The following is a 25642-nucleotide window of genomic DNA, read 5'->3' on the forward strand; positions in this document are numbered from 1 at the left end:
TGCCAACTGCAAAAGGCCACCCTACTGGGATCTGCGCTCATCATCCGAAAATACATCACACAGTCCTAAACGCTTGGGAAGTGTTTGACTTGTGATTTTGTGATACGAAATCCAGCATATCTATCTTGTTTGCTGTGTCATAAAATAATAATAATAATAATAATAATAATAATAATAATAATAATAATAATAGACCTTGCTGTTTAGAGGGGCTCCAAGCATACATTATCTTCGGCATCATGTCAATAGGGAAGCACGAAGTAAGAACAGCCCAAGGAACTGTGAGCATCTTTTCCCTAAGACATCCACCAGTAACTGATACATTCTTCTAATGAAGTCCTACAAAGTTTGAAAAAGCAGCATGCCAGGATCCCTGCCAGCAGAATAATTAAGCAGCCTTGTGATTCAAACAAAGCAGTGCCAGCTACAGACATGGATTCTGCGGTCCCAAGGACTATAGAAGGCTCCCTGCATCCCAAAGAGGAGGGGGGTTCATCAGTAATTAGGTTCTCTGCCACAGCTCCAGTCTATTCTTTCCCTTCTTTCTTTTGGCTGTTTCAGTATAAATGAGAGGGAAGGGATCTATACGTATAACAGTCATGCTGGCTTCCGGGACATGACTGTGGCACATCAATCACATTGCTAATGTGCCATTTGGAGCCAGCCACCAGGTCAGGAAAAAGGGACTGGGTGAAATACAAAGGCATCTTGATCTCAGTTATAAATACTGATACTCTTCTCCAAAGGGCCTAGTAAAGAAAACACAATTCCCAAAGGGTTCGGACCCACAGACAGGGAAAGGACTCAAATTCTTCTGAGGACCACGATTTGTTGGCTTCTAAGTCTCTGGACATGTTTTTGCCCATTCTAAAAGATTGGAATGGTTCTCCTAAGGCTTAGTTGGTAGCAGTAAGATCTCTGAGCAAAACTCCGTTGGTCTTTTTGGTCCCACCTTTTTTATTTTTGGCTTCCCTCCCCATTGGAGTGTTGCCTCCAAGGACTTATCTGCTACTGAATCCAATTATCAGGTGAAGAAAGGATCCTCACTTTTGCTCCAATCCCAAGAGGAAGCAGAGGGTGTATGTACTGCTTATGTTATCTTCTTTTGGTGATTCAGTGTCACCATAACTTTTAAAAGTGTGAAAAGATGAGCGTTCAGCCAGCAAGACAATTAAAGATTTTAAGTGTCAGAAAATGAGCCGCCTGCCTACAAGAGAACCTTTCTCTGTTTTTGAACATCCGCCGAAAGAGAATTTTGAAGCAAGAAAAAGGACAAGGAGGTTAGCCTGGCTCTGTGGCATAAAAAAATGTTTGCCATTAAAGGAGAAGAATGAAAGCAGTTCTGTGACAACTGTGCAGAACAAAAAAGAAAGTTGAGAGAAAAGAGGATTTTCTTTATATCCATTCCTGAATAGTAATTATGAATTTTGATCTCAGCACAATGTAGCAAGACATAGGAATGGCTTCATCCTGATTTCACTTTGTACAAGCCGTACTAATAGATACATGCCCAAAAAGGTTGCATATAATTGAATACCAAAGTTGCTATCACAGGGCCCTGGAATGACAGTAATGGCACACCATTCAAAAAGGAGAAAACAGCACAGATTCTCACACATGTACATACAAAGGAAAGAACATCCTTTAAGGTATCAAGATGGTAATATCCCCAGATGAAAGATACAGAATCCATATAGAAAGTCAGTGCAATCCCTCACGTTTGCCCAAGGCCCCAATGGTGTACTATAGGGAGGCACTGTCAGGGCTGCTGACTCCCTTTTTTGAACATACGGAATCACAGAATAATAGAGTTGGAAGAGACTGCATGGACCATCCAGTCCAAACCTCTGCCATGCAGGAAAATACAATCAAAGCACTCCTGACAAATGACCATCCAGCCTCTGCCAGAGAAGGACTCTGAGGAAGCATATTCCACTGCTGAAAAGTTCTTACCAGCAGGAAGTTCTTCCTAATGTTTAGGTGAAATCTCTTTTCCGACCATTCGAATCCATGGCTCTGTTGTGTCCTAGGCTCTACAGCAACAGAAAAGAAGCTTGTCCCCTCCTCAATAGGATACGTTTTCAAATATTGAAACATGATCATCACATCCCTTCTTAAATCTTGGCTTCTCAATTGGTTCATCAGGCTTCCAAATGAACAGATCTCCTCACTTAGCCACTGGATTCTTTGGGGAGGTTTCACTGATGGTCTAAGAAAAATGTGCTAGCTTGAAGAGTGCTACTTGCTCTCTTCAAGCTTGGCTTACTTGCTCAATGAGTGATTCCTTTCCTTGGAGATAGAAAACAGTAGCCCAGCGACCAGGAAAACAAGGTGCCAGATTGTTATGATCCCCCAAGACGAGAACTTCACACAGATCTGAGATAGAGGACCTCGGATGAGAAGGATTGGCAGCTGGTTCTGCCTCACTGGATTGACTATATCTTGAGAACTTGATCCTGGGCCATGAGAAAAGCACCAGACCAACCAACCTTCATGAAGTTTCAAGCTCCTCAACTAGTATTACTCTGTCCAGGGTCTCAACAGCCTCTGCCTTAGAACAAGGAAAGGCTAGGACAATAGAATTGCAAAGAGCACCCACTTCGTGTCGGGACTTTAATTTTTTTTTTTTTTGCAGGGGTGGTGGTGGACATAACACTTTCCTCCCATGCCATAGTTCCAATGACAAGGCAAAATTATTTAATGAAGCATATCTTTAGATAGCTGGGAGGGATGAACTGGAAAACCACCCGTAGCAATGTGTGACAAAGATCAAAGAGGATTTTGATGGTCAAGATAAGCAGCTGGTATAGGATCTGGTAGAATGTGAGTCTAAAGAAGGATGTGGTCAAACCAATAGAAAACGGATTTTAGCAGCAAAAGGTTGGATACAGAGAGAGAGAATATCATTGCGTAAGCTACAGTTGCCAAACCACATTGGTTCCAAGACTACTCCATGTTGTCATTTTAGCAAAGTTTAAACAACTCAACCCTGCTCCAATCGTCCTGCCAGTTTAAATCCTGTGATGATTGAGAGCATTGCTCTGAGTGAGGCAAAATGAGGAAAAGAAAATTGGTGTTTCTTTGCTGAAATGGAATCATCAGGCTATTTCAGTAGTCCTGCACTGTTGAGTAAGAAAGAAGGGTCTCTTCCTTTACTGTCCCTTCTTCCTCACATTAACTATTTTATAGAAGCTGACAAAACTGGAAACATTTTTGTCAGAATTGTGTCATAAAAACAGAATATAGGTAAGGAGAAAGCACTCAAGGATAAAAGCATTTTGACATCTCTGAGTGCTTGCTTTTGACATATAGACTACAATGATCAAGCCAAAACTGTACAAGCCATTACTTTGTTAAGAGGGGCGATGAAAGCATGTGACCTTTTCAGGCCAATGAAACTGGAAGGTCAAACCTTACCCCCTCATGTCCCCTTCAGTTGATAATGGCAGAACTTTGAAAAAGAAGGCACTTGAGGAAGTCCAGACATTGCCTTCCTCCAGAAACTAAAACAAGGTGGGTAACTGGTTGCAAGTGGGAGGGTTGGGAATCAGCACCCCATTGCCACTTTCACCCAGACTTACGCATTGGTTTGAAAAAGAAAGGAATAAATCCATCCATTTCCAGACTGTCATTTTTCTATATGTTCATTTTTATACCCCCATTACTTCTCAAGTATGTATCCACCTAAGATGTTACAAGCTGCTGAATCTTTGCATACTACAACATATGAAGAACCAATAAATTGTGGAAGACTGCCTTCTCCATGAAGTGGCTCCAGGCTCTGTACTTATTCTTCCACCCACACTGGTCACTGAATCATTGTGGACAGGAACAGGTATAAAGGTTTAGGTCAAACCCTACAACCTGCAACCAGAGCAATGGGAAACATTTACGCTGACAAAGTTTTTAGACGTGGAGGAGCTGCTAAGAGTCCAAAACATCAAAGCAACCAAAGTTTCCCCCAGTTGAAAGATGTAACAGTAGGCGTACGGTCTACTCATGGCACAGTCAGAGGAGAGGTTGACTGTGCTGAAGTCTCTTGCCTGAGCAATTCTTGAGGACAAGGCCCACAGCAAGCCTACAATCAACATGGAAATATTCATAATAGTGTCCTCAAAAGTGATAACAGGCCCCAGAATGAGAAGAGAATAAGGATTATGTAAATTGATGCTGATTCTCAAATCTCTGAATGAGGAGGCAGAGAGGCAAAAAATTTTCATGCAGACAAGAGGAACTGGGTAATAATAAAGACAGAGGCAAGGAGGGAGTAGAGCGGGGGAGAATGTAAGGCACTTGTTTCATCCGGCTCGTTTTTATTCAGAGATCCCTGGCTTTAATAAAAAACAAAGCCACTGCAGGCTCCCTTTAATCTGTCACATGTTTGTCTGCTGGGAAACTTCAACAGTTTGCACCTTCCCTGCCCAAGGTGACCTTCGTTGTTTCAACATGCTAACATGATTAGCTTCCAAGAGAGACTGCGGAGCGGAGCAGGGTGGTGCATCCCAAGCAGTCCCTTCCCACTTTGAACAGGAATTCAGCAGGATTCTAGGTAGGCAGGTCTGTTCGGCAAAAAAGAGCAAAAATGACTGGAACGCTATTCATCCTACACGGCATTTGGGGTTTTGTTTTAACTGGCTCTCACTCTCTCTTCCCTTCATATTTATTTATTTATTTTATTTATAGCATTTATATTTCGCCCTTCTCACCCCGAAGGGGACTCAGGGCGGATCACATTACACATATAGGCAAACATTCAATGCCTTTTAACATAGAACAAAGACAAGACAAACATAGGCTCCGAGCGGGCCTCGAACTCGTGACCTCCTGGTCAGAGTGATTCATTGCAGCTGGTTGCAGCTGGCTTGCTCTCCAGCCTGTACCACAGCCCGAACCTTTCAGTGCCACCAGTGCTTTCAGAACAGACAGAAGAAGACAGCAATAGTTCAATGACAAGTTCCTGTGCATCCAAGTTGAGGCTGTGTTGTACCCCACCTTGAGCCAGGAGGAGAGGCAGGTAACAAATCAACAAAGACCATATTACACAGCTAAACAAAAATTCTTGGTTTCTTGGTTTTTTAGGCTATTGTGTCTCCTCTCAGCTTTCCCTTCTGCAGACTAAACAGACCAAGTCCCTTAAGCTGTTCCTTATAGGGCTTGGTTTCTTCAACTGGATCTGTGACTTTTCTTTCTAAAAAACAGATTTTGAAAATGTTGCCAGGACATTAATATGACAGTGTTTTCCTTTTCTTCTCCACTTAAAAAATGTGACGGTAAAGCATGGAACACTGTCCACATTCTCAATCATTCAGTCATTCCAATAAGACCAATTCTGGATTTGAAGCACATGCGTACCTATCAACCGCAGCAGCATCTGCAGCTCCTGAAGTGTGAAGGCCGAGACTGGGGTAAAGGAGCAAAAGCGGGCTGCTTCCTCCTTCCCAGCATGAGCTACATATACCCTCTTTCATTTTGGTGGACTTGTGTTCTCTACAAAGTCCTATTCCGCTGCCTCATTGTGATGTGGAGGTGACCATGTTCTTTCAAAGGTTATGCCAGTGGAGCATAAACCCCGATAAGCTGTTCAAAGCTGGTAAAGCATTGTACATGACCCAAGTCCTAGCCTTGGGAGCCTGTGTGTCTGCCACCTATAAATAGAAAGGTTTGTAACTAAACCCCCATGGCAAACTGAAATAGTTGCAATTTGCATTGATAGAAGTGACTGGTGATATCACCTGCCTTGATGAAATCAGATCTTAAAGGTAGGCACAGAAGTGTTAGCCATGGTTTCCAGAGAATGCCACAGATTTCCAGCTTCCACTTAGTTGCTAGATGTGGTAGATTATCTAGGACACATCCCTGAAAACCCTTTCTCCAGACTTTGAACCATAGTGATATCATATGGAAACAGCTACCAGTCTCCTAAAACGAAGATCACCAAGACTTCCTTGAAAGATTATGCAGACCACCGAAGATCTTCCAACCCAGAGTTGGATGATAGTCTTTCAAAACAATCCATCCATCCTGGACACTTCCTTTCCAAAACGTAGGTCAAGGCTTGCATAGGTGACCCGTGGTGCTATGAAGCTGTGCAAGCTTGTTGTTTTATACACCATAGGCTTCCACCAATAGCTTCCTCTGCCCCACAGACATGAAGGGAGAAATGATGTCTCTCTGTCACCACTTACCATTGTTTGGGTACAGCACAAATGCTGTAATTATAGCAACCATCTATGCCAACCAAATGAAGCCTCCAAAGCCACTGGGTCGAGAAATGTGCAGGCATTAAAGAAAACAATCTCTAATGGAAAAAAAACCCACTTGCTCCTGTGGAAAAGATTCTATGCTGAGTTTTCCTTTCAAAGGGTTGTCAAATCTTTAGCTGAGACAAAACTGTAGGAGGGGGAAAACTGTCCTCAAAATACAGCCTATTTCACGACAAAGAAACCCAACTGATTTCTGATACCATGAATATATATTATCATTTGGGTGCCAACTTAAAACTGTTTCATCCTCCCGAGCATTTGTGGGTTATTGTTCTCTTGTTGTTGTTCTAGCTCTTTTAAATGGATTTTTCCCAATTTGAATGTTGTTTGTTAATTTGTTTTTATGGATTGTTAGCTGCCTGGGAGGTTGATGAACAGAATGGCAGGATCTGCATGTTTTCAGTAACCAATAAAAATAAGCATTGGATTGAGAAGCATAGCAATTAGTTTATGGTTCTGCTCCAACATCTTGTGAGAGCAATCGCCTACAAAGGTGTGTGTTCCTTCAAATGAAAAGTACTGATTTCAGTTAATCTGAACAATGTAACTAGACTCTAAGAATTATATTTGTGTCAATTTCAATTATCCATTGGCTTTTCCAGATTGGTGTAAAGAAGCATGAGTTTTTACAATATAATTACAGGGGTCTTGCTGGTAGTTGCTGTGCTGTTTCACTGACTCGCTATACATCATAACTCTAAAAGGAGAAGAAAATGGTATTTTTTTGTTCCAACATGGTTTGGAAGTGAAAGGAATCTACTTGAAGATGGGAATATAACATGGCAGCTAATGCTGGGAGTTGCCAGAAAATAGTCCAGGACAACAATATAATGTGTACAGTAGAGTCTCACTTATCCAACATAAACGGGCCGGCAGAATGTTGGATAAGCGAATATGTTGGATAATAAGGAGGCATTCAGGAAAAGCCTATTAAACATCAAATTAGGTTATGATTTTACAAATGAAGCACCAAAACATCATGTTAGACAACAAATTTGGCAGAAAAAGTAGTTCAATACACAGTAATGCTATGTAGTAATTACTGTATTTATGAATTTAGCACCAAAATATCACAATATATTGAAAACATTGACTACAAAAATGTGTTGGATAATCCAGAACGTTGGATAAGCGAGTGTTGGATAAGTGAGACTCTACTGTTTGGCTTTTTAAAAAAAAAACATTGAGATCTATAGCGACAGATAACAAAACCTCCTAAGACATTTGCTCCATTTGAAGGAGCCAAATCTAAATGGGCTGAGTAACCAAAAGTTCAAGTCCTAATACATACATGTTTCCACACAAGTCAGTGAGAGTTTAGGTAGGATATAAACAGAATAGAAAAGGTTGTATTAAAACAAAATCTAGTGCTTGAGAGCCACCCATGTCTAGCAAAACACATATGTGTGGAGAGTAGCTATTGAACCCTAGCTATTGAACCCCAATGGGGTTCTTTTAAGTAAAAACTATCTTGATTTCATTACACAGCTCTAAAACTTTTCCCTGTATAGGTTCAAAACAGAGTAAAAATGCTTTGTCAGATCCTCAGATGTGAAAAATAGAGAAAAATATGATATTTGTACTACATCAGAACACTAAACGGAATCAAGTGACTGACTATCATTAACTTCACACTACAAAACTATACCAACAAACCCGGAAGTACGTATTTCTGAATACAGCTGCATTTACTTCTGAATATGCATTAGAGCTAGTGTGGTCTAGGTTTTTTAAATTCAGTACAAAAGTTGCATTTTTTTAATTTTCTCTCCACTTTTCCTATATTTTATGATAATTTCAGCAAGCAACTTTAAAATAAACCCCACAAACACATACAACTAGAGTAAAAGCCCACGACACATATAATTAGGATAAAATATAAGTTCAATTAAAAATATGACAAAGTGAATTCACGATTATAATTTCACATGAAAGAAAGGGGACGCTAACAATTAAATTGTTAGTTATAAACAAATGATATGTGAATAGCTCTGTGAAATGTTATCTGCAATTACTAACAAAGTGATTTTGGGAGAAGAACAAATGAATGTAAGAGTCCATCCAGCTAGACCAAAGCCCTACCTATTTCAATGTTTGATTTTCCATGGTGGCCAATCAAACAAGCACAAGGCATCTGTCATCTCCTGTTGTTGCTCCTCAGGAGCTGATATTGAAGGGCATCATGTCTTTGCTTTCAGAAACAGCATGCAGCTCATCAGGACCAATAACTCCCGGTAGCCCTATCTCCTATCTATAAATCTACATCGAAACTTCAGGCTGTAACCATATGCTGTGGCCAAGAATTCCATATGCTTACTATAATTCTCGTCAGGCATTTCCTAACTGTATCTATAGTTAGGAGTACAGAAAATGCACTACACAATAATTCCTAAGATAACTGCTATGGGACATGTATCTCTATTCACCCAAACACAGTTCCAGAGCTGCACATAAGCAGAAACCCTGCCTTATTAACAGAGCTTGGATCATCCCGTTTGGAAATGAATCTGTTAATGTCCGGAATTAGGAAAGTAGGATATTTAATTCATTGTAATTAACACTAGTAATTGAAATTGTTTAATTCAATGAGTTGTCAGCTGACTTATTACTGAATAATTCAGTGACTTAAACAATAAAACCATCCGTTTTCAGAACACAATTTACAGAGAACAGTAGAATATAGCATAGCATGTCAGCATTGACTCCTAGGGGCACCTTTTGCCATGTTGTATTCCTTCAAAGGTGATGTTTTTGACATTTCAGAGTTCCCTTCTCCCCATCTTGGATTTTATTTTTTGTAACTGGAATACAAGGCCCTTAACACAATTGTTGCACAGAGATTGTGGGAGTCTAACATCTGAATACTATCAGGTTAGGAACAAGTGCCCTAAAGCATGGGGAATTCACTTTACAACACGTTCAGTTAAGTTTCCAAATGGATCCTTTCCCCCATCATCCCCATCCTGCCTTACTCACCCTTCAAATACTTTGTTTGTTAAAGGTTAATAAGGGACAGTGTTAAACATGAGAAAGGGATGATGTGTGGATTTCAGATCGAGGACTGATCCAGTGCAAGTGCAGCGATAATTGACCGGCTAAAAAGATCAGTGAGTGGATCAAAGGTGAAGATTTCTTAATTGAAAATGTTTAGAGTGCCTTAGAGCATATCAGGAGCAGTTTTCTGCACAGCCAAATCAATGCCGCTTCTTTACTTTTCCACTTCCAAACAAGAAATTTTGTTTGCAAAGAACACTATTAGAGCACACATTTTGCATCTTGAAATTCTAAATTCAATCTGTGGTATCACCCATATAAAAGATTTGACGTCTAACAAGCTCAGTATTGCATACATGAGCCCAGGAAGGAAAGACCGGCATGTGCTGCTCCTACCTTAGTCTCAGTTCTTCTTGTGGTCCCATCTTCCGAAGTCACAATAGAAACATGGGATGTAGGGGTGCCTGGATCTTCTTCCACAGTCACAGTTTCTTCAACCATTTCTTGGGGCTCCTGCATCATTGCTATCGACGTCTGGTTGCTTGGGCTCTGCTCCTAAGCAAAACACAAATGGATGGCATGAGTATTGAGACAAGAATTAAAAACATGGAGCCAGGGGGAAAGCTATTCCAATCACGCAACACACTCATGTCACATCCACAAGATAGAATTTGTACGGCCACAGCCTTGCTGATCCATTTCAAGCTACTCAGAATTACCAGTAGAACCTGACTGACCTTAGACCTAACATTGGTCTATAGCACTGCTTCCTAAACTGTAGGTCCCAACCTCAATTGGAGTCTCCCTTAACTCAATATTGGTGTCACAAAACAGTTGGCAAAAGTAAAAGGTTGTAGGCACTTATACAAATCTGTTAGCAATGTGCAATGTTCACAGTGGACTATATAGAAAAAGGGCTTGTAAAAATGAGCACACTGCTCAACAGTCCAATGGGCCAGATTGATTCAAAGGGGACCTGCTCCTACTGGCCTTGATCTTGCAAGAAGTCACCTCTCCCTCCTTCTCCTTTCCCAAAGCCATGAAATGAATGTCAAGGCATAAAAAGAAGGAAGACATGAAGGTGACAGCTCCTGACAGAGCGTCCTGGCAAAGCTTGACATGCTGTGCATCATTGTCAGCAAGAGGAAGGCTCTTTGTAGATTCCTAGATTGTTTGCTCCTAAATCTGACCAGGATTTTGCAGAAAAGCCAGACTTAATGTTCCAGACAGGTCCTGGAGCATGGGGTGACACTAGTGGAGAGTCTTTCAGAGACAATGGAAGTAGTACCATAAACTAACACAGAAGTAGAAGCCATGTCTTTTACTTAGAAAACCCGATGATGAGGCAATCCAAAACGAAACGAGAGATAGTGCCAGAACATAAGACTCCTGGGTTCAAAGACACCTAACAAGCTACTAGGGAAAAGCAAAGAGGCTTTGGCTAATGACACAACTGGAATAAAGCCCAAAGAGACAAACTCAGAGGTGAAAGGAAATTCCAAAGCCGCATAACACATTGAATGTGACAAGCATGAACCACGGGAAGCTAGATATTGTAAAACAAGAAATAAGCATTGCAATGGTTGCAGTTGGTGAGCTAAAATGTACAGGAGTTTCTAGTCAAATTTACATCACATTTTACTTAGGAAATGGAAACTGAAGAAGAAATGAGGTGGCATTCATAGTGAGGAGAGATGCAGCAAAAGCAGTCAGGGGAGTCTGAATGACTAATATCAATAAGACTTCAGAGAAAATCCATAATCCAGGTTTATGTTATAGCTACAGAAGCAGAAAAGGAAGAAAATGAACATTTCTACACTGGATTCCCAGAGAAAGTTAATCACACATCAAAACAAGAAATATTGATAATAATACGTGACCGCAATGAAAAAAAATGAAAACAAAGCAGAATCAAACATTCTTAGCAAAAGATAATAGTAAAGACAATAATGGGAAAGAAAAGAAGCTGCATATCAGAACATACATATAAAACAGTAAGTAAACAGAATAATAGATAAACAAATGACTAGAGGAGGCGTGAAGAAGGTTGTAATTTCCAACAGAGCTGAATGAAAAAAACCCTCCAGCAACCATGACCATAACTGATTTTCTTCAGAACATCAACTATGGCCAAGTCAGTTCATCTTTTTTCATTTCAGTTTAGAAATAATCCAGTGGAAAATGAAAACATTCTTCTGTCCGTGCCAAGTGTCCCTTCTGCCCTCCAGAGTCTGCAGCATTTCAATAATGTTTCCTTTCTGTCTCAGGGAACACAACAGGCCTTGCTCAACTATCCACTCTTCTTGTAAGGTCACCCACGGAACATCTGTTTGATGGGCAAATGTGGGACTGGGAGGGCAGCGTGGGATTTGCTTTGGAGAGGGCAAGAACAACCTTAATTTCACCCAGTGTCTTGCAGCAGATGTTCGATAGCATGGGAGTCCAGATGGCACCTTGAGTTGCCCTAAATGCCACAGCGATAAACTAGCCTCACCATCAGAGAACAACCTAGCAAGAAGAACGCACCAACATGCAAAACAGCGCTTCCCATTATCATTACAAACAGGAGGAAACAATGATTGATGGTACAGAATGTCACTGAAAAGGTCAAGACATGATTCAACTGAGTTGCATTTTCTGTCCAGCTCATCCTATAGCTTATCAAGGTGAGGAAGACAGTTTGGTATCCCATATTCTCCTGGGCCGCATCTACATCCATCCTAATGCAGTTTGACACCACTTTAACTACTATGACTGAATGGTATGGAGTCCTCAGAGTTGTAGTTCGGCAAGGCACCAATAAAAAAAAGGTAAAGAAGACTCAAGTAAAACTACAACTCCCAAAATCCCAAAGCACTGAGCCATAACAGTTCAAGTGTAGTCAAACTGCATTAAGTCTACAGTGTAAATGAAACATTAGTTATCTGCTCCCCATGTTTGTTTATAAGGTGCAAATCTGCTAGGGATTTTTTAAAAAACATTTCTATGCATTTCTAACTTTTTGAACTACAGTAGAGTCTCACTTATCCAACATAAACGGGCCGGCAGAACATTGGATAAGCGAATATGTTGGATAATAAGGACAGATTAAGGAGAAGCCTATTAAACATCAAATTAGGTTATGATTTTACAAATTAAGCACCAAAACATCATGTTATACAACAAATTTAACAGAAAAAGTAGTTCTATATGAAGTAATGCTACATAGTAATTACTGTATTTACGAATTTAGCACCAAAATATCATGATGCATTGAAAACATTAACTACAAAAATGCGTTGGATAATCCAGAATGTTGGATAAGTGAATGTTGGATAAGTGAGACTCTACTGTATGCTTGCCTGATCCACCATGATAGGAGAGGGTATTTTCTCAGGTACATTAACTCGCAAGTGCTTCATCATATAATATGTTTGACTGTATCTGTCAGGTCAAGATGTTTTGCCTGGGAGCTGTAGGTTGTTGTGCGGCAGTAATGTTTCTCAAAGTGCCTCTTTTTTGCCGCTAAAGAGCACACAGAGCTCCGACAACTCTTTGTTACAAACTCTGCATGGGAAGAAAATGCTTTTGCTTAATCCTCCCATGATCTCAACCCTCCTCTGAGATGAAACTGGCTAAGGTGCCCTTGCTTGGGACGGTTTTATTTACAGCTACAGACTGACATTTTGGAAGAATGCACAGTATTGCAATTAAGGGCTTAAGATTTTGTAAGCCCCGCCGGCAGTTTGAAGTTACAGGAAGCTCAAACAATAAGTCCAGTCACAATGCACCTTAATGGAGTGGTTATGAATAAAACGGGGCAAAAAAAAAAAAATCCCGCTCCACATTTTAAAGAGCCTGTACTCCTCCACTCCTTTCCAAATTGACATTCAAACAGATGAGAGAATACTAATCTCTTTTAAGGTGGCTTCCTAAAGGCAGAAACCTCGCAGTGGCATGCCTTATCTGAAAGCAACAGTGGCTCACCTGTTGTCATTGAAGGAGCCTGCACCTGGGACTAAAACAATGTAGAGTCAATGACACCTTTACAACAGATCTATTATAGTTTTTATGGACTATTACCTACCACTTCATCTCTTACCTACTTCTTCTGACAGATGCCTAAGTATATTCTGGAGATCCAGGGCATATATACATTTTTTTTGTATATAGACCAGGGGTCCCCAAACTTTTTAAACAGGGGGCCAGTTCACAATCCTTCGGACCGTTGGAGGGCCGGACTATAGTTGGCCACCGAGCAATAATAATAACAACAACAACAACAACAGCAATAATAATAATAAAGAGGGTTGGAAGAGACCCCTTGGGCCATTGAGTCCAATCTCCTTCTGCTTTTGTGCACCGAAAACACAAGCAAAGCACCCCTGACAGATGGCCTCCCAGCCTCAATGTTAATAATAATAATAATAATAATAATAATAATAATAATAATAATAATAATAATAAAGAGGGTTGGAAGAGACCCCTTGGGCCATTGAGTCCAATCCCCTTCTGCCTTTGTGCGCCGAAAACACAAGCAAAGCACCCCTGACAGATGGCCACCCAGCCTCAATGTTTAATAATAATAATAATAATAATAATAATAATAATAATAATAATAATAATAAAGAGGGTTGGAAGAGACCTCTTGGGCCATTGAGTCCAATCCCCTTCTGCCTCTGTGCACCAAAAGCAGATGCAAAGCACCCCTGAGAGATGGCCACCCGGCCTTAATAATAATAATAATAATAATAATAATAATAATGGTTGTAAGAGAAGAAGAGACCCCTTGGGTCATTTAGCCCAACCCCCTTATGCCCTTGTGCCTTGGGGCCGGATAAATGGCTTCGATGGGCCACATCCGGCCCCCGGGCCTTAGTTTGGGGACCCCTGATATAGACTAACATAGATACTGTCCCTTGTCACTGTTAAAGGTAAAGCTTTCCCCTTGACATTAAGTCTAGTCGAGTCCGACTCTGTGGGGTGGTGCCTATCTCCATTTCTAAGCCAAAGAGCTTAGACACCTCCAAGTCACGTGGCCGGCATAACTACATGGAGCACCGTTACCTTCCTGCTGGAGCGGTACCTATTGATCTACTCACATTTGCATGTTTGGTTGGGGTGGCCTCTGAAAGGCCTACAGAGGCATATAAGTATATAAGCTAGTATTATTATAAATTTAATACACTGGGTTCCTGTTTAGGGCTCACTAGATGGTGTGTCCTTTCATTCCCCCCTCTACGGTCTTCTAAATTTCAATACAGCAAAAGCTTGCTTTTGTGACAGTAAACTTGAGGAGAATAACAGTACAGAAAAGAGGGGTTGTGTTCTTTTCATGTGCTTTTTGAGACTCTTAAAATGCATTTAGAATAAAAATAAAGCCCACACTTTGAATCCCGGCTTGCCTGCAGGCAAAGCACACCTTTAAAGTTTGGCGCTTAGGCATGAGCATCCAGCAAAGTGGAGCACACTGGGTTTCAATGAGCCGCAGAGTCTGTTTTTGATCCGGCAACTGACTTGAAAATGGCAGTCCTTAGAGGTTTGGGGATGGATCTGCATTCCTAAAGTAATGTCTATCAGTTGGAAGGGGCTCCCTTGCACCCAGTTAGAAGATTTAATCCTTGACTGGCACACTGAGCAGATGTCATAGTGTGCTCTGGTTTTCAAGGGCAACTGCAAGTCCCAGGCTGCACTTCTCCCCTCCTGGGATTCTGTGCCTAGCAGCTGTCATTCCACCAACACAATTGGCTATTCCTCCTCTATATGGTGGCCACATGGAAAAGCAGCCCAGGTTCCGATGTCATCCAGGGTTTCACATTCCCACTCCTACACTGTTAGGAAAGGTCCTGGGGTCCTGGGCTCTTTTCCATGTGGCCACATTGCCCTGCTACCATTTAGAGAGACGCCAAAAACCACAACTGTCACCCTGGCAGAAGGAGCGGTGTTTTCCCTCACTCAGTTACAGCCATGATGTCATGGAGTTATGCTTTCATTACTGGGAAAATGGAATTAATTGCAAGTATCAAGCTCTCCCTTACTAGCTACTTCCAAGCTCTGCTTTTACTCATATTTCTCCTCCCACCCTGTGCGTTTCACTTTATTTTTGGACTGTGAGACAAGGGGCAGGAGCTATCCAGAGGCTTTTCCAGAGAAATAGCATCACCATACCAGCCCAAACAAAAATGTCCTCCCACTTGTTCACTCCATGCAGCTGTTTCCCACATCTGTGCCCCAGGGTTGTCTCCTCACTTGGCCTAATGGTAGGTAGGGCAATCTTGCAGTTAAGAGGAGCTAGGGACATAGGGGCACAAGACCCATTCGTCTCACAACAAACCATGGTTTGGTATACATGTGAATTAGACATATCAAGCGCAGGTTGAGTCTTCCTTCTCCGAAATGTTTGAGAGACCAGATGAATTTTGGATTCTAGATTGTTTAAGATTCTGGAATACCTGCATATACAATTATGTATATACCATATTTCATCAAATCTAAGGCATACTTTATTCCATTTAAGGAACTTTAAAAATGGGGTGCACCTTAGATTAAATGATGTCTTGGATTTCCTGATTGTTTCTTATTTTTCATCCCAACAGCTCTGCTCTGCTAGGCTACCACCATTTTGTCCTTAGCCTCAGCCTGATGGCTGTTTAACAACTGGCTGAGCTAAGTGCTGCTTCCTGCTTCCCCAACAGGCCCATAGACAGCATTCATTTATGCTTCACAGACATCTTATACACAGAACCTGAAGGTCATTTTATTCACAGTATTTTTAATGTTACGCCTGAAAGAAAATTTGTCTATGTTGAACACACAGAACTCAAAGGTATCACTATCTCAGCCACCCATGAGGCAACGTTGGAATTCATGCTATTTTGGATTTCAGAGTTCCAGATAAAGGATGCTCAACTTGTAATTAATTGATCACATTCTCCTCCAAGCTCAGAATATCATGTAAAGGAGTTCTACCTGCTCCCTTCTCTAAAAGCCTATCCATACACATTTTTATCTGAAAAGACACATGCCAGAAAATCCCAAGTTATCACACCTCAACCTGCAGAAGGTTCCATTTCTCTCTTCTCTATTCTTTCTCTACTGACAAATATGCCACAGATGATCCGGCAGAAATCTAGGAGCCAATTCTATTGAAGCCCTTCTGTTTGTTCTGGCTTCCTTCAGAGCCTCCAGCCCGCTGGGATTTCCTCCCCAGTTTGCCTCCACACCGAAGATCCAGTTCCCAAAAGGTATTATAATTTCAACCAAGATGTGTGTGCCTCCCTCCTTCTCATCGCAGGGGAAAGGTTAGGGCTTCATAGACAAACCAAAGAACTCCCTCCGGGTTTCCTTTTTGAAAGGCTAAAACTTTACTGAGTTCCATTCAAAACAAAAGGGGAATTAGGGGAAAGATAATGATTCTTTAAATAAAAAAAACCCTGAGCAAACTGCGAAATAAAAATGGAAAAGAAGCTTCCCTAAAATGTCCATATATCAGCTTAGAAAAAAAAAACGTGACTTTCCCCCCTTAAAGCATAACCTTAAATCTGAGGGTTTTGAGGCTTAGCTGTGGAATTCCAGGAATCTCTTGCTTCTTGGTTCCCCCTTCTTTTGCACTCAACATTTCTTGCATGTTCTCTCCCTCTGAGAGCCCAAATGGGGCCAACAGAAGGACAAAAGCCTTCGACAACACAAAAAGCCGAAACATTTCCAAGAGGACTCCTGTTTGTGTTCCTCACTGAAATGACAGTCCTAGAATCAAACTTGGAGGTGCACTAACTCCAGCACATTGACAGAGTACAAACCAACATTTTACAAACACCAAGAAACCTGATTAACTATGGACAAAACCCTGTCCCAAAGGAAAGCATACCCTAAGCATCCATACCACAGTTTCCCAACATCACACCTCCAAGAAGCCGTGGTAACTAATGCTTCAGAGGCAAACAGTGACAGTTGAATTAGTTAACTGTCGGGACTATACAGATAATTGGAGACCAAAATAGGTCTCACCAAAGCGGCTCCTCTCAAGCTCTCCAGGCAAACAGACAATCGAGTCTGTCAAGGAGAGAGCAAGCTGACCTCTAGCAGAAGCTGCTCTGGTATGAGAGATGGCTTTTCCCAGTTCCCAGTTTCTGCCACAATCTTCTTGCCTGGATAAAAAGCACACACAAAGACATACATCCTGGTGCAACATTATTGCTCACAGGTTTGGGGGTAACTGTTGGATTCTTGCCCTGAGAGAGCCAACAGAGACCCCAGAGTCCAGAAAGTAGAAAGAACAAACCCTTCATTTTCTTTAGAAACATGATCACTTTTCCCCATTTGCTCTCTCACCATGACACACACAGGAAACTGTTACTTTTTGGATGAAATGTGATTAAAATGACCTTTTGGGTTAAACGATTGGTTCAGGTAGCATGAACAAAAACGTTAAAATGAACAAGAGTCAACTAACACATTGCACTTTCCTCAGTAATCAACCCTGTGCTAATGACCTTTATGAATACTTTTCAGACCAGTCACGTGTACACACGTTTTATTAATGAAGAGAATTAAAGCATACATTTTTATTGAACTGGGTCCCTTTTGATTCTACCTTTCTTCCAATGAATTCAAAGCCACACACATGACTCTCCTCCCCATTTTCAGCCACACAAGAACCCTATGGGGTAGGCCAGGCCAAAAAAGAGCAAGCAACACCAGTATCTCAACTAGGACACCACATTGGTGTTATATTTTATGGACCAACTCTTTTCTTTTATTGCAAGAAATCTCCTTAGAGGCTGACGTATGACTGTTGTCAAATAAAGTAATCATAGAATCCTAGAGTTGGAAGAGACCACAAGGGCCATCCAGTCCAACCCCTATGCTTAAAACTATTTTACGTTTTTACTATTTTTGCCGAACTGTTTTTTATATAATCTTCAATAAACTGCTTTGCTGATTTAACTTAGACTGGAGTGTGGTGGTTAAGTACAGGGGTGCTTCCTGCCCTGGAGTACAACACACTTAATCTATGAGTACACAGGACAGCGACTGTAACACAAGAGAAAGTTCTGTCCATGGGCTTGTTCTGTTTCCTTGAAGGAGGGAGAATAGAACAGAAAGGGAGAATAGAAAGACAGTGAAAGAGAGACCAAAACAATCTTCCTCCGTGGTGTTTGGGGAGAGACACAAGGGCTGTGCTTAGCCAGGCGGTAACTTCCCATAAAAAAGCAGAAATCGACACTGTCTCGCCGAGTCGACAAAGAGGGCTTTTATGCCATTTTAACAATCTGGCATGTCTCCCTTAATGGAAGAGCAGGCAATTGGCCTTCAAACTATTTCTGATTGACTGGAATGATGGATGCCGCTGACCCGCTGAACTTTTTCCACACAGAACCGGTAGGGCTGCAAAAGACTGTAAATACCTTTTGACGAATTAAAAGGGCAGCAGAGAGAGAAATATGGAGGCCTCGCATATCAACCTCATTGTCTCTCCCAAGGTTGCTTTGGAAAAAGAGAAGGAGTAAAAATAAACACACATTTTGCCCCCATTAAAGGATAATGAAAATAATTTGGAGGAGGAGGAAGAGGAAATAAATGTCATACGCCTCAGAGCTCCCCTACTCTCTCCATGACAGGAAGGCTAATGTCTCCTCTTTGCCTGTCACACAAGCCTCTGCTGAAGATCAGAAATGGCAATTTATTGTTTGGATAAAAGATATATCTCTTGGGGCTCCAACAGCCCCTCATTTCACTTAGGAGGTGAGTGTTCCCCTTGTCAAGCATGGTGCAAAATGACTGTGCTTCATCACAAATAACACCCACACAGTCTGTTTGCTTTCCATGTGGATCACAACATTTTTCACAAGCAATGCTTAGCTCAGTAATAATGAGTGACAAACAAGCCTTCTGAACATAGCCATTGCCTGTTGGGAGGGCAAGGGGGCAGAGGGCAAGCCCTGGCATTCCCAGGATTGCAGAACTAAAAAAGGCTTCTCTTTCTAGGATAATATTTCTTTGAGCACAGCTTGGAACATTACCAGTCAGGGATTCTGCAAGTTATATTCTGAGAAGTAAAATTTCAAAACTGTTACTTTTGGGCTCAAAGGACAGGGCGCCCTTCCATTCGGAGTGTTTATTGATGTTTCACTGTCTGTTTGGATTTTGCAGGACTCATGGATATCTTTGCCAGAAGCAAGAAGCTGAGAGCCAGTGTCCCATTGTGCTTGGAGCATTGGGACTACAGCTTTGGAGGCCATAAAAATTCATGGGATGACCTTAGACAAGTCACACAACAATTCAACATTATTTAGGCTATTGGAAGTGATTCCAAAGTTGATCATTAGGCCTTGGTTCTTCCTTCCCTATTTATTAATTTGCAGAGTCAATGCCTCCCAATAGTTTCTGGAATCAATCTTGCACACCGTGAATTTTAAATGGAGCTTCAAAGCTATCCAACTGGAGAGAGACTATGGAGGTCACTATGCCAAGCATTCCTCAAATCCACCATCATCCTGGCATCAGTGACAGCAGAGATGGCTCTTTTACTACTATATATACCCATGTAGAAGTCTAGAAATGTCAGTGAAAGAAATGATTTTAAAAACTTGGGTTGACTTATCCATGGGTCAATGTAAGGATTATACCTTAACTCTGATAAAAAAGGAACCATCTCCAAGTAGAGTAGTGCAAATGACAGCTTAGTTCATCCAAGGAGAACCTAAAAGATGAAGCAACTCCTAGAATTTCTCTACCATGACACTGCTTCTGGCTTTTCTGGATGCTTGGGCAGGAAAAAAGCAGTAGCTATGACTGGTCTCCCAAGGCAGCATTAGTGCTCTCCCCCCTTCGACTTACCCAAGGGTTATATCAAAATCCATAATGTTGATCCCAGACCTGCCCTCAATTTACGCGAGGTTGACTTATACACAAGTATATACAGTATACACAACCCAAGTTATACCATTGAATAGTTCATTCTGTCCCAGTTAAACATGAGATAAGAATCTGTAACTGGGATCATCCTTTTAGAACTTACATTTCTTCTTGTAAGATAAAAAAAACACAAGATACACAATTTCAAACAAACAAAAAGAGACAATGACATAATTCCCCACATCCATGACCGGAATTTAGAAAGAATATAAACAGATGACAATTGAGAATGCAGAGTTGGTTCGAAGGAGAAAATGGCTCCTTTCCTCCTGACATTCTTGCAATAAGGACTCAAGCCTCATGCACTGTTCTTCGCTTCTCTTAAGAAAATGCCCCTGAATTAACCACAGATTCACAAATAAACACACTGCAAACATTGAGCAAAATCTTTCTTACCTGTGAGCCACTGAACTCGAGAAACACATTTTAAAAACCCTGGAGTTTTCCAAAGCAGCTTCGAAATGCATTAAGCAAAAGAAGCTACAAGGGGCCGGTTGGGATTAGGAAAGATTCTCCGCACCTAACAGGGATTTTTCCACCTCTCTCCACCTGCTGCTTACATCATACCCGCAAACAGACATGCAGTTGGGGGTTTGGGGTTTTTTTTAACCTACAGAGTCGTCATTTGCAAATTCTTTCCTTTGTTCGATATGCCTTATCCTCTCTGGTCTTGTTTAGAAATTAAAATTAACCTGATGTGAGCATGTTCTGCTCTCTAAGGCCAAGGACGTTCTGAACATTTTCAACATTTGGAAACCATACATTTAAAAGTTGTCATATTATCGATTCTAGATACACACACACACACCCCTTTACTACGTATAAGAAAAGTCTTACCGAATAAGCCAAAACTCATTGAAGTACAGGGGTGGGCAAATCGTTGTTCATATTCCCCGGACTCCACTTTTGAGCCCCTACTAATTTCCCCAAATCTTCCACCAATTTTTTAAATGGCACAAAATATCCTACGAGCATGAAAACATGTAAAAATACTCCCAAACTAACTCCCACAAGTTCCCCAGAATCCAATACTACTCCCACATATCTCTGTTTTTCTCGAAAGTCCCTCTCAAATGGCAGCAGGGCAGAGGAATATGGAGGCATTGTGGGTTTGCTGTGAAGAGATGCAGCCCATTTGGGGGGTGGTCTGGGGTAGTCTGACTAGCACACAGGTACCCACCTCAATTTAGTACATTTCTGACTATCCAGATGTTGTTCTTGTCATTATTTGTTACACCTTTCAATTTGCTCAAGGTGCACACCTTTTCCTACCTCTCCACATTACTGTCATAACAACGCGGGGAATCAGGTCAGGCTGAGAGAGGGAAGGACCAGCCCAAGGCGACCCTTGGGTTTAGCGATTCCGAGGGGACTTGAACCCAGATCTTCCAAGTTCTAGGCCATGACCTTAACCACTTCACTGCCTCTCTTGATAGACTTCATTCCCCATAACCAATAGCAAAGGGACAGCAGGGATTACATTCTGACAACTGCGGGAGAGTCACAAGATGCTCAGCCTGATCTAGGACAAGATGCAGATTCCCATGGAGGCTAACCAGATGCCTTCAGGAAGCAATGAAGATAAGTAGGAACTACAGGAAAAGAGATTCCAACCAAATATTGGAGAGAATTTCCTGACTGTATGAGCTATTTGGCAATGGATATGCTGCCTGGGAGTGTGTTGGAGTCTCCTTCTCTGAAGGTTTTGAAGCAGAGGCTGGATAGCCATCTCTCCCTCTCTACCACTAAAACCATGGCAATCTGAGCTGCAATTATATGCCACGTTGGAGCTAGGCCTACTGAAGTCGGTAGGACTAGCCATACATAGATGTACAGAAGTAGAAAATTCAGCCATGAAATGAAAGTTGGCCACTCTGATTTAAGCCTCCCCCTACTTTGGCCTTTGTTTCTCCCAATCACAAAGCTCTGGTGGCATTGATAGTTCACCCTGGACTTCATTGCTTCTCCAGTGTTTGACGTTCCCTTCAGCCCTTGAATAAAGGGAGGGAAGAGGTTTGACAGATAAGGTTAAGAAGAGAGACAAGGATGTGCCTAAGGAACCAATCTAAATTCTCTGCTCAAAGAGCTACTCTGGGTCATTCAATATGTTCTTTCCATATTAGACAGTAAAAGAAAACAGGAAGAAAACTCAAAGGAGGTAATGAGGAGCTTGGGACTCGAGGAATCCATCATCGAGCCTTCACTCAACTGGCTTTGGTGGAAATTATACCTCTCCGAATTTGCTCCAGGTTTGCTTCCTTCATGGACCCCTATTCCAATCCAACCTTTCCAACTGGAAAGCAGAGAGCAAAAAACCTTTCACAGAGCAAACACACACTTGATGAAAACTGTTGCAGAGGTGATGAAATGGATATATGTACCCTGACAAGCTTCTTGCAAAAAAAGCCGTTGAGCTAATGGGGTGTCGTGGGGAAATGGTGTTCATTCTGAGCTATTTTGTTCCATTCCAACTGACGGCAATGGATGACAACATATTCAATCAACACTGCTGTCACTCCTCACAGCATTCACGCAATGCTTCTCTATATGCCAATTTAGATGCATTGGATTTCTGGTCTGTAGAGCCTAGAATCTCCCAGACACCATGGTCTCTGGTTAGCAAGGCTGGGAGGATTCTGGGACTTGCAAGGACCACAGAGAAGAAACAGTAGTTTCTGTACTTGTTCTTGCTGCTCTCTTGTCCACTAGGGATGAGATGGTTGAGGCAGAAAAGGATCAGCCTCTTTTAAACTCCTTTTCTGCTTGTTACACAGTGACTGGAGCAAAAGCTCTAACAGGTCTTTTATTCCAAATATAGTATCTCGCACTCCTTCCCCTCTGACACTTGGAAGAACTTCAGCAGCAGAAACAACAACTGGACCAACCTGTTCTCCGCAAACCAGTACCATGGTTCCTAATCTTTGGATCGTGCAAGGCACTTCATAACTTGCATGCATATGCAATTTATATTCTGTGTTTATGAATAAGATTTTGCAGAGTGCAGCAGTTTGTGTGCAAGTGTATTAAACCTGCTTGGCCTGTTGGCTGGATTAAAGGATTTTTGTTTTTATTTTATTTTTTGCTGACTTCATGTATCATTTCAACAGTGAACACTGGGCATCTAATCATTTCTATCCCTACAGAGCTCCAAGACGGAGGGCACAAATGAGCAGCAAATGCAAACTAGAAAACATTTTATAAATAGCACACATTAGAGATGCAGATTTTACATACTTAGATCTCGCACAAACAAGAACACATCGTTGCAGCAAAAGAATGCTATATTACCTAATAAAACTATCTTAGGACTAAGATATTATAGAACGTTTTAACTGTGGGTGATTCTTTAAAAAGTGGAAACTGCTCTGAGAATGCTCTGTTGAAAATTGGTATATAAAACATGTTGAATAAATAAAAACTTGGAAAGAATAAAAATAATTACAGTAACAAAAGACACGCGGATGCCTAGAGGTGTCAGAAATGTCTGGGAAAACTATAATCTAATCACAGGAACAATTGTTACACATTTATGCAGCAGTTTCCATTATTACATAAACATAGATATAAGAATCTTGCTATCTTTATATAAAGTAACCCTTTAAAGCAAGTCAATGTTGAAAACCCCATTTTGTGGGTGAGACTGAAAGAGACCCTGGTGCTTAATCACATCTAAACTAGGATTTGAACCCCAGATTTTTGGCTCATTCGCTGTTCATGCTTATGACCATGAAGCAAACAGATTCAAGGGTCTTATCACAATCATGTCTGGAGTGGCAAGAAAGTTGTGACTTGATCCTATACAAAGTATATGTTGAGTTTTGAAAGATATGCCTTGTAACCTTTCCGACATGTGTCCCACCATCAGAAGTTAGGCAAGGACAGGTGACAAAGAGTGATTCTCAGTGTTAGTGTCCTATTTATGAGCCTCTTCTTCCAGACAGGCTCAAAACACATCAAAATAGATGCCATTCAGATATGAATTGACATCCCTTTAGCTCTCCAGGTCTTAGTAGGGTGGCCATGTGTCTTACATTGAGCAAGATCATCTTTTATCTCAGATGACAGTACTGAGTATCTTCTGTTTTGAGGGTTGCCATATCTAAGACCATGTCTAAGATCTGGAGCCTGGAAATTGCTACCAACAGTCAAGCAGCAGCCGGACAGCCCACAGAGCAGCCGTCCCACAGATTTCCTGGTCACAATCCACCCAAAATGGATTGTATTTCCATTCCAAGGACAGTCATTCTTTCTAAATTTACATCTGTGCATGTGAATTTGCATTCATATCTACTTTTGATTTGTGTGTGTTTGTCGGCGATATGCTTCCTCTTTATTTCATGGTTACCTTGTACATGTTTACAAAATTTATAAGCAGCCACATTTTACACCCTTACCAAGACATCGCCATCATCATCATCATCATCATCATCATCATCATCCTCCTCCTGCCAAAGGAGACTCAAAGCAGCTCTAACTATAAAAGCCATAACAACCTAATGCTCAGTGAAGTGGATAGCAGGAGGAAGAAAGACCACATTCCAGACTTATAGACTCAAGTTAAGAAAACCATGGATCCTGTCTCCTTGGAAAGTTTTCTCTATGAGGATTTGATGACTTTTGAACATCAGTGGACCAACTTCTTTGCCAATTTTGACACAGAAATCCTACCAGACTTGAAGGTAGGGTGACCAAGATGTCTCCAATTCATAGGGTCACCATAGTAAGTCAAAAACTTGATGGTAATAAACAACATAAAAAGGCCACCTTCCGTCCAAGAATAGTTGTTTGTTTTAACTTACAGATTCCTCCAGGTCTCCCATCAGGAGTCTTCCCTAGCCCCACTTTGAGAAGATGAAATCTGACATCTTCTGCATCCAAGGAACATGGTCTGCTGAATGCTTGAAAACATTACTGTCTCCAACTCCTTGAATCAATCCTGCCAGTAGCCATTCCAGTTGGGTTATTCCTAAAGCCATAGTCTCAAAGAAGAATATCTTCCAAGCTCTGATTTGATCACTGCACTATCAGGGTTCCAAAGAATCTAGCCACAATCTATTCTGGTTAATGGGGTCAAAATAGTGGGCTCATTATTCCAGTATGAAGGTCAAAGAAGACCCACAGGGTATGTGTGTCTCACTTTCCCTTCCCCTTAAGTCAAAAGCCCAGCCAAAGGTTACAATAATTTGGCATGTGGTTTCAATATCCCTTGTGGAGATTTCTCTCCCTGACTTTTAATTCAGAATCAGTGTCGCCTACATTGCACAAGGGCAGCAGGGTTCTTCAGGCATACAAGGGAAAGAAAATCACAAATATTGCCAGAAAGGGAGCCCACAAGAAGAATGGCCTATTAGCATTCCAATGTTTGCCTTGTTATCTTGGCTCCCATCAGAAAATATGATAAACAAATACCAATGAGCTCACATATTGCAACTGCAGCTCTAGAGAAACAACGCTGGGCACACATCAGCAATAAAACACAAATGGGTTTA

The 25642-nt window shown here is 41.4% G+C and overlaps 1 protein-coding gene across 14 annotated transcripts in view; it reads right to left on the minus strand.

The window, feature by feature from the left end:
- Positions 1–25642, minus strand: part of arvcf (ARVCF delta catenin family member) — a 315018-nt gene that overhangs the window by 104035 nt on the left and 185341 nt on the right. For all 14 annotated transcript variants that reach the window (XM_062958522.1, XM_062958523.1, XM_062958527.1 and 11 more), the window contains one exon: positions 9654–9812. In XM_062958522.1, the coding sequence (XP_062814592.1) occupies positions 9654–9812 (159 nt within the window). The remainder of the gene's footprint in view (positions 1–9653; positions 9813–25642) is intronic.

This window comes from Anolis carolinensis, chromosome X (assembly GCF_035594765.1).
Source record: "Anolis carolinensis isolate JA03-04 chromosome X, rAnoCar3.1.pri, whole genome shotgun sequence".
Classification (NCBI taxonomy): Eukaryota; Metazoa; Chordata; class Lepidosauria; order Squamata; family Dactyloidae; genus Anolis; species Anolis carolinensis.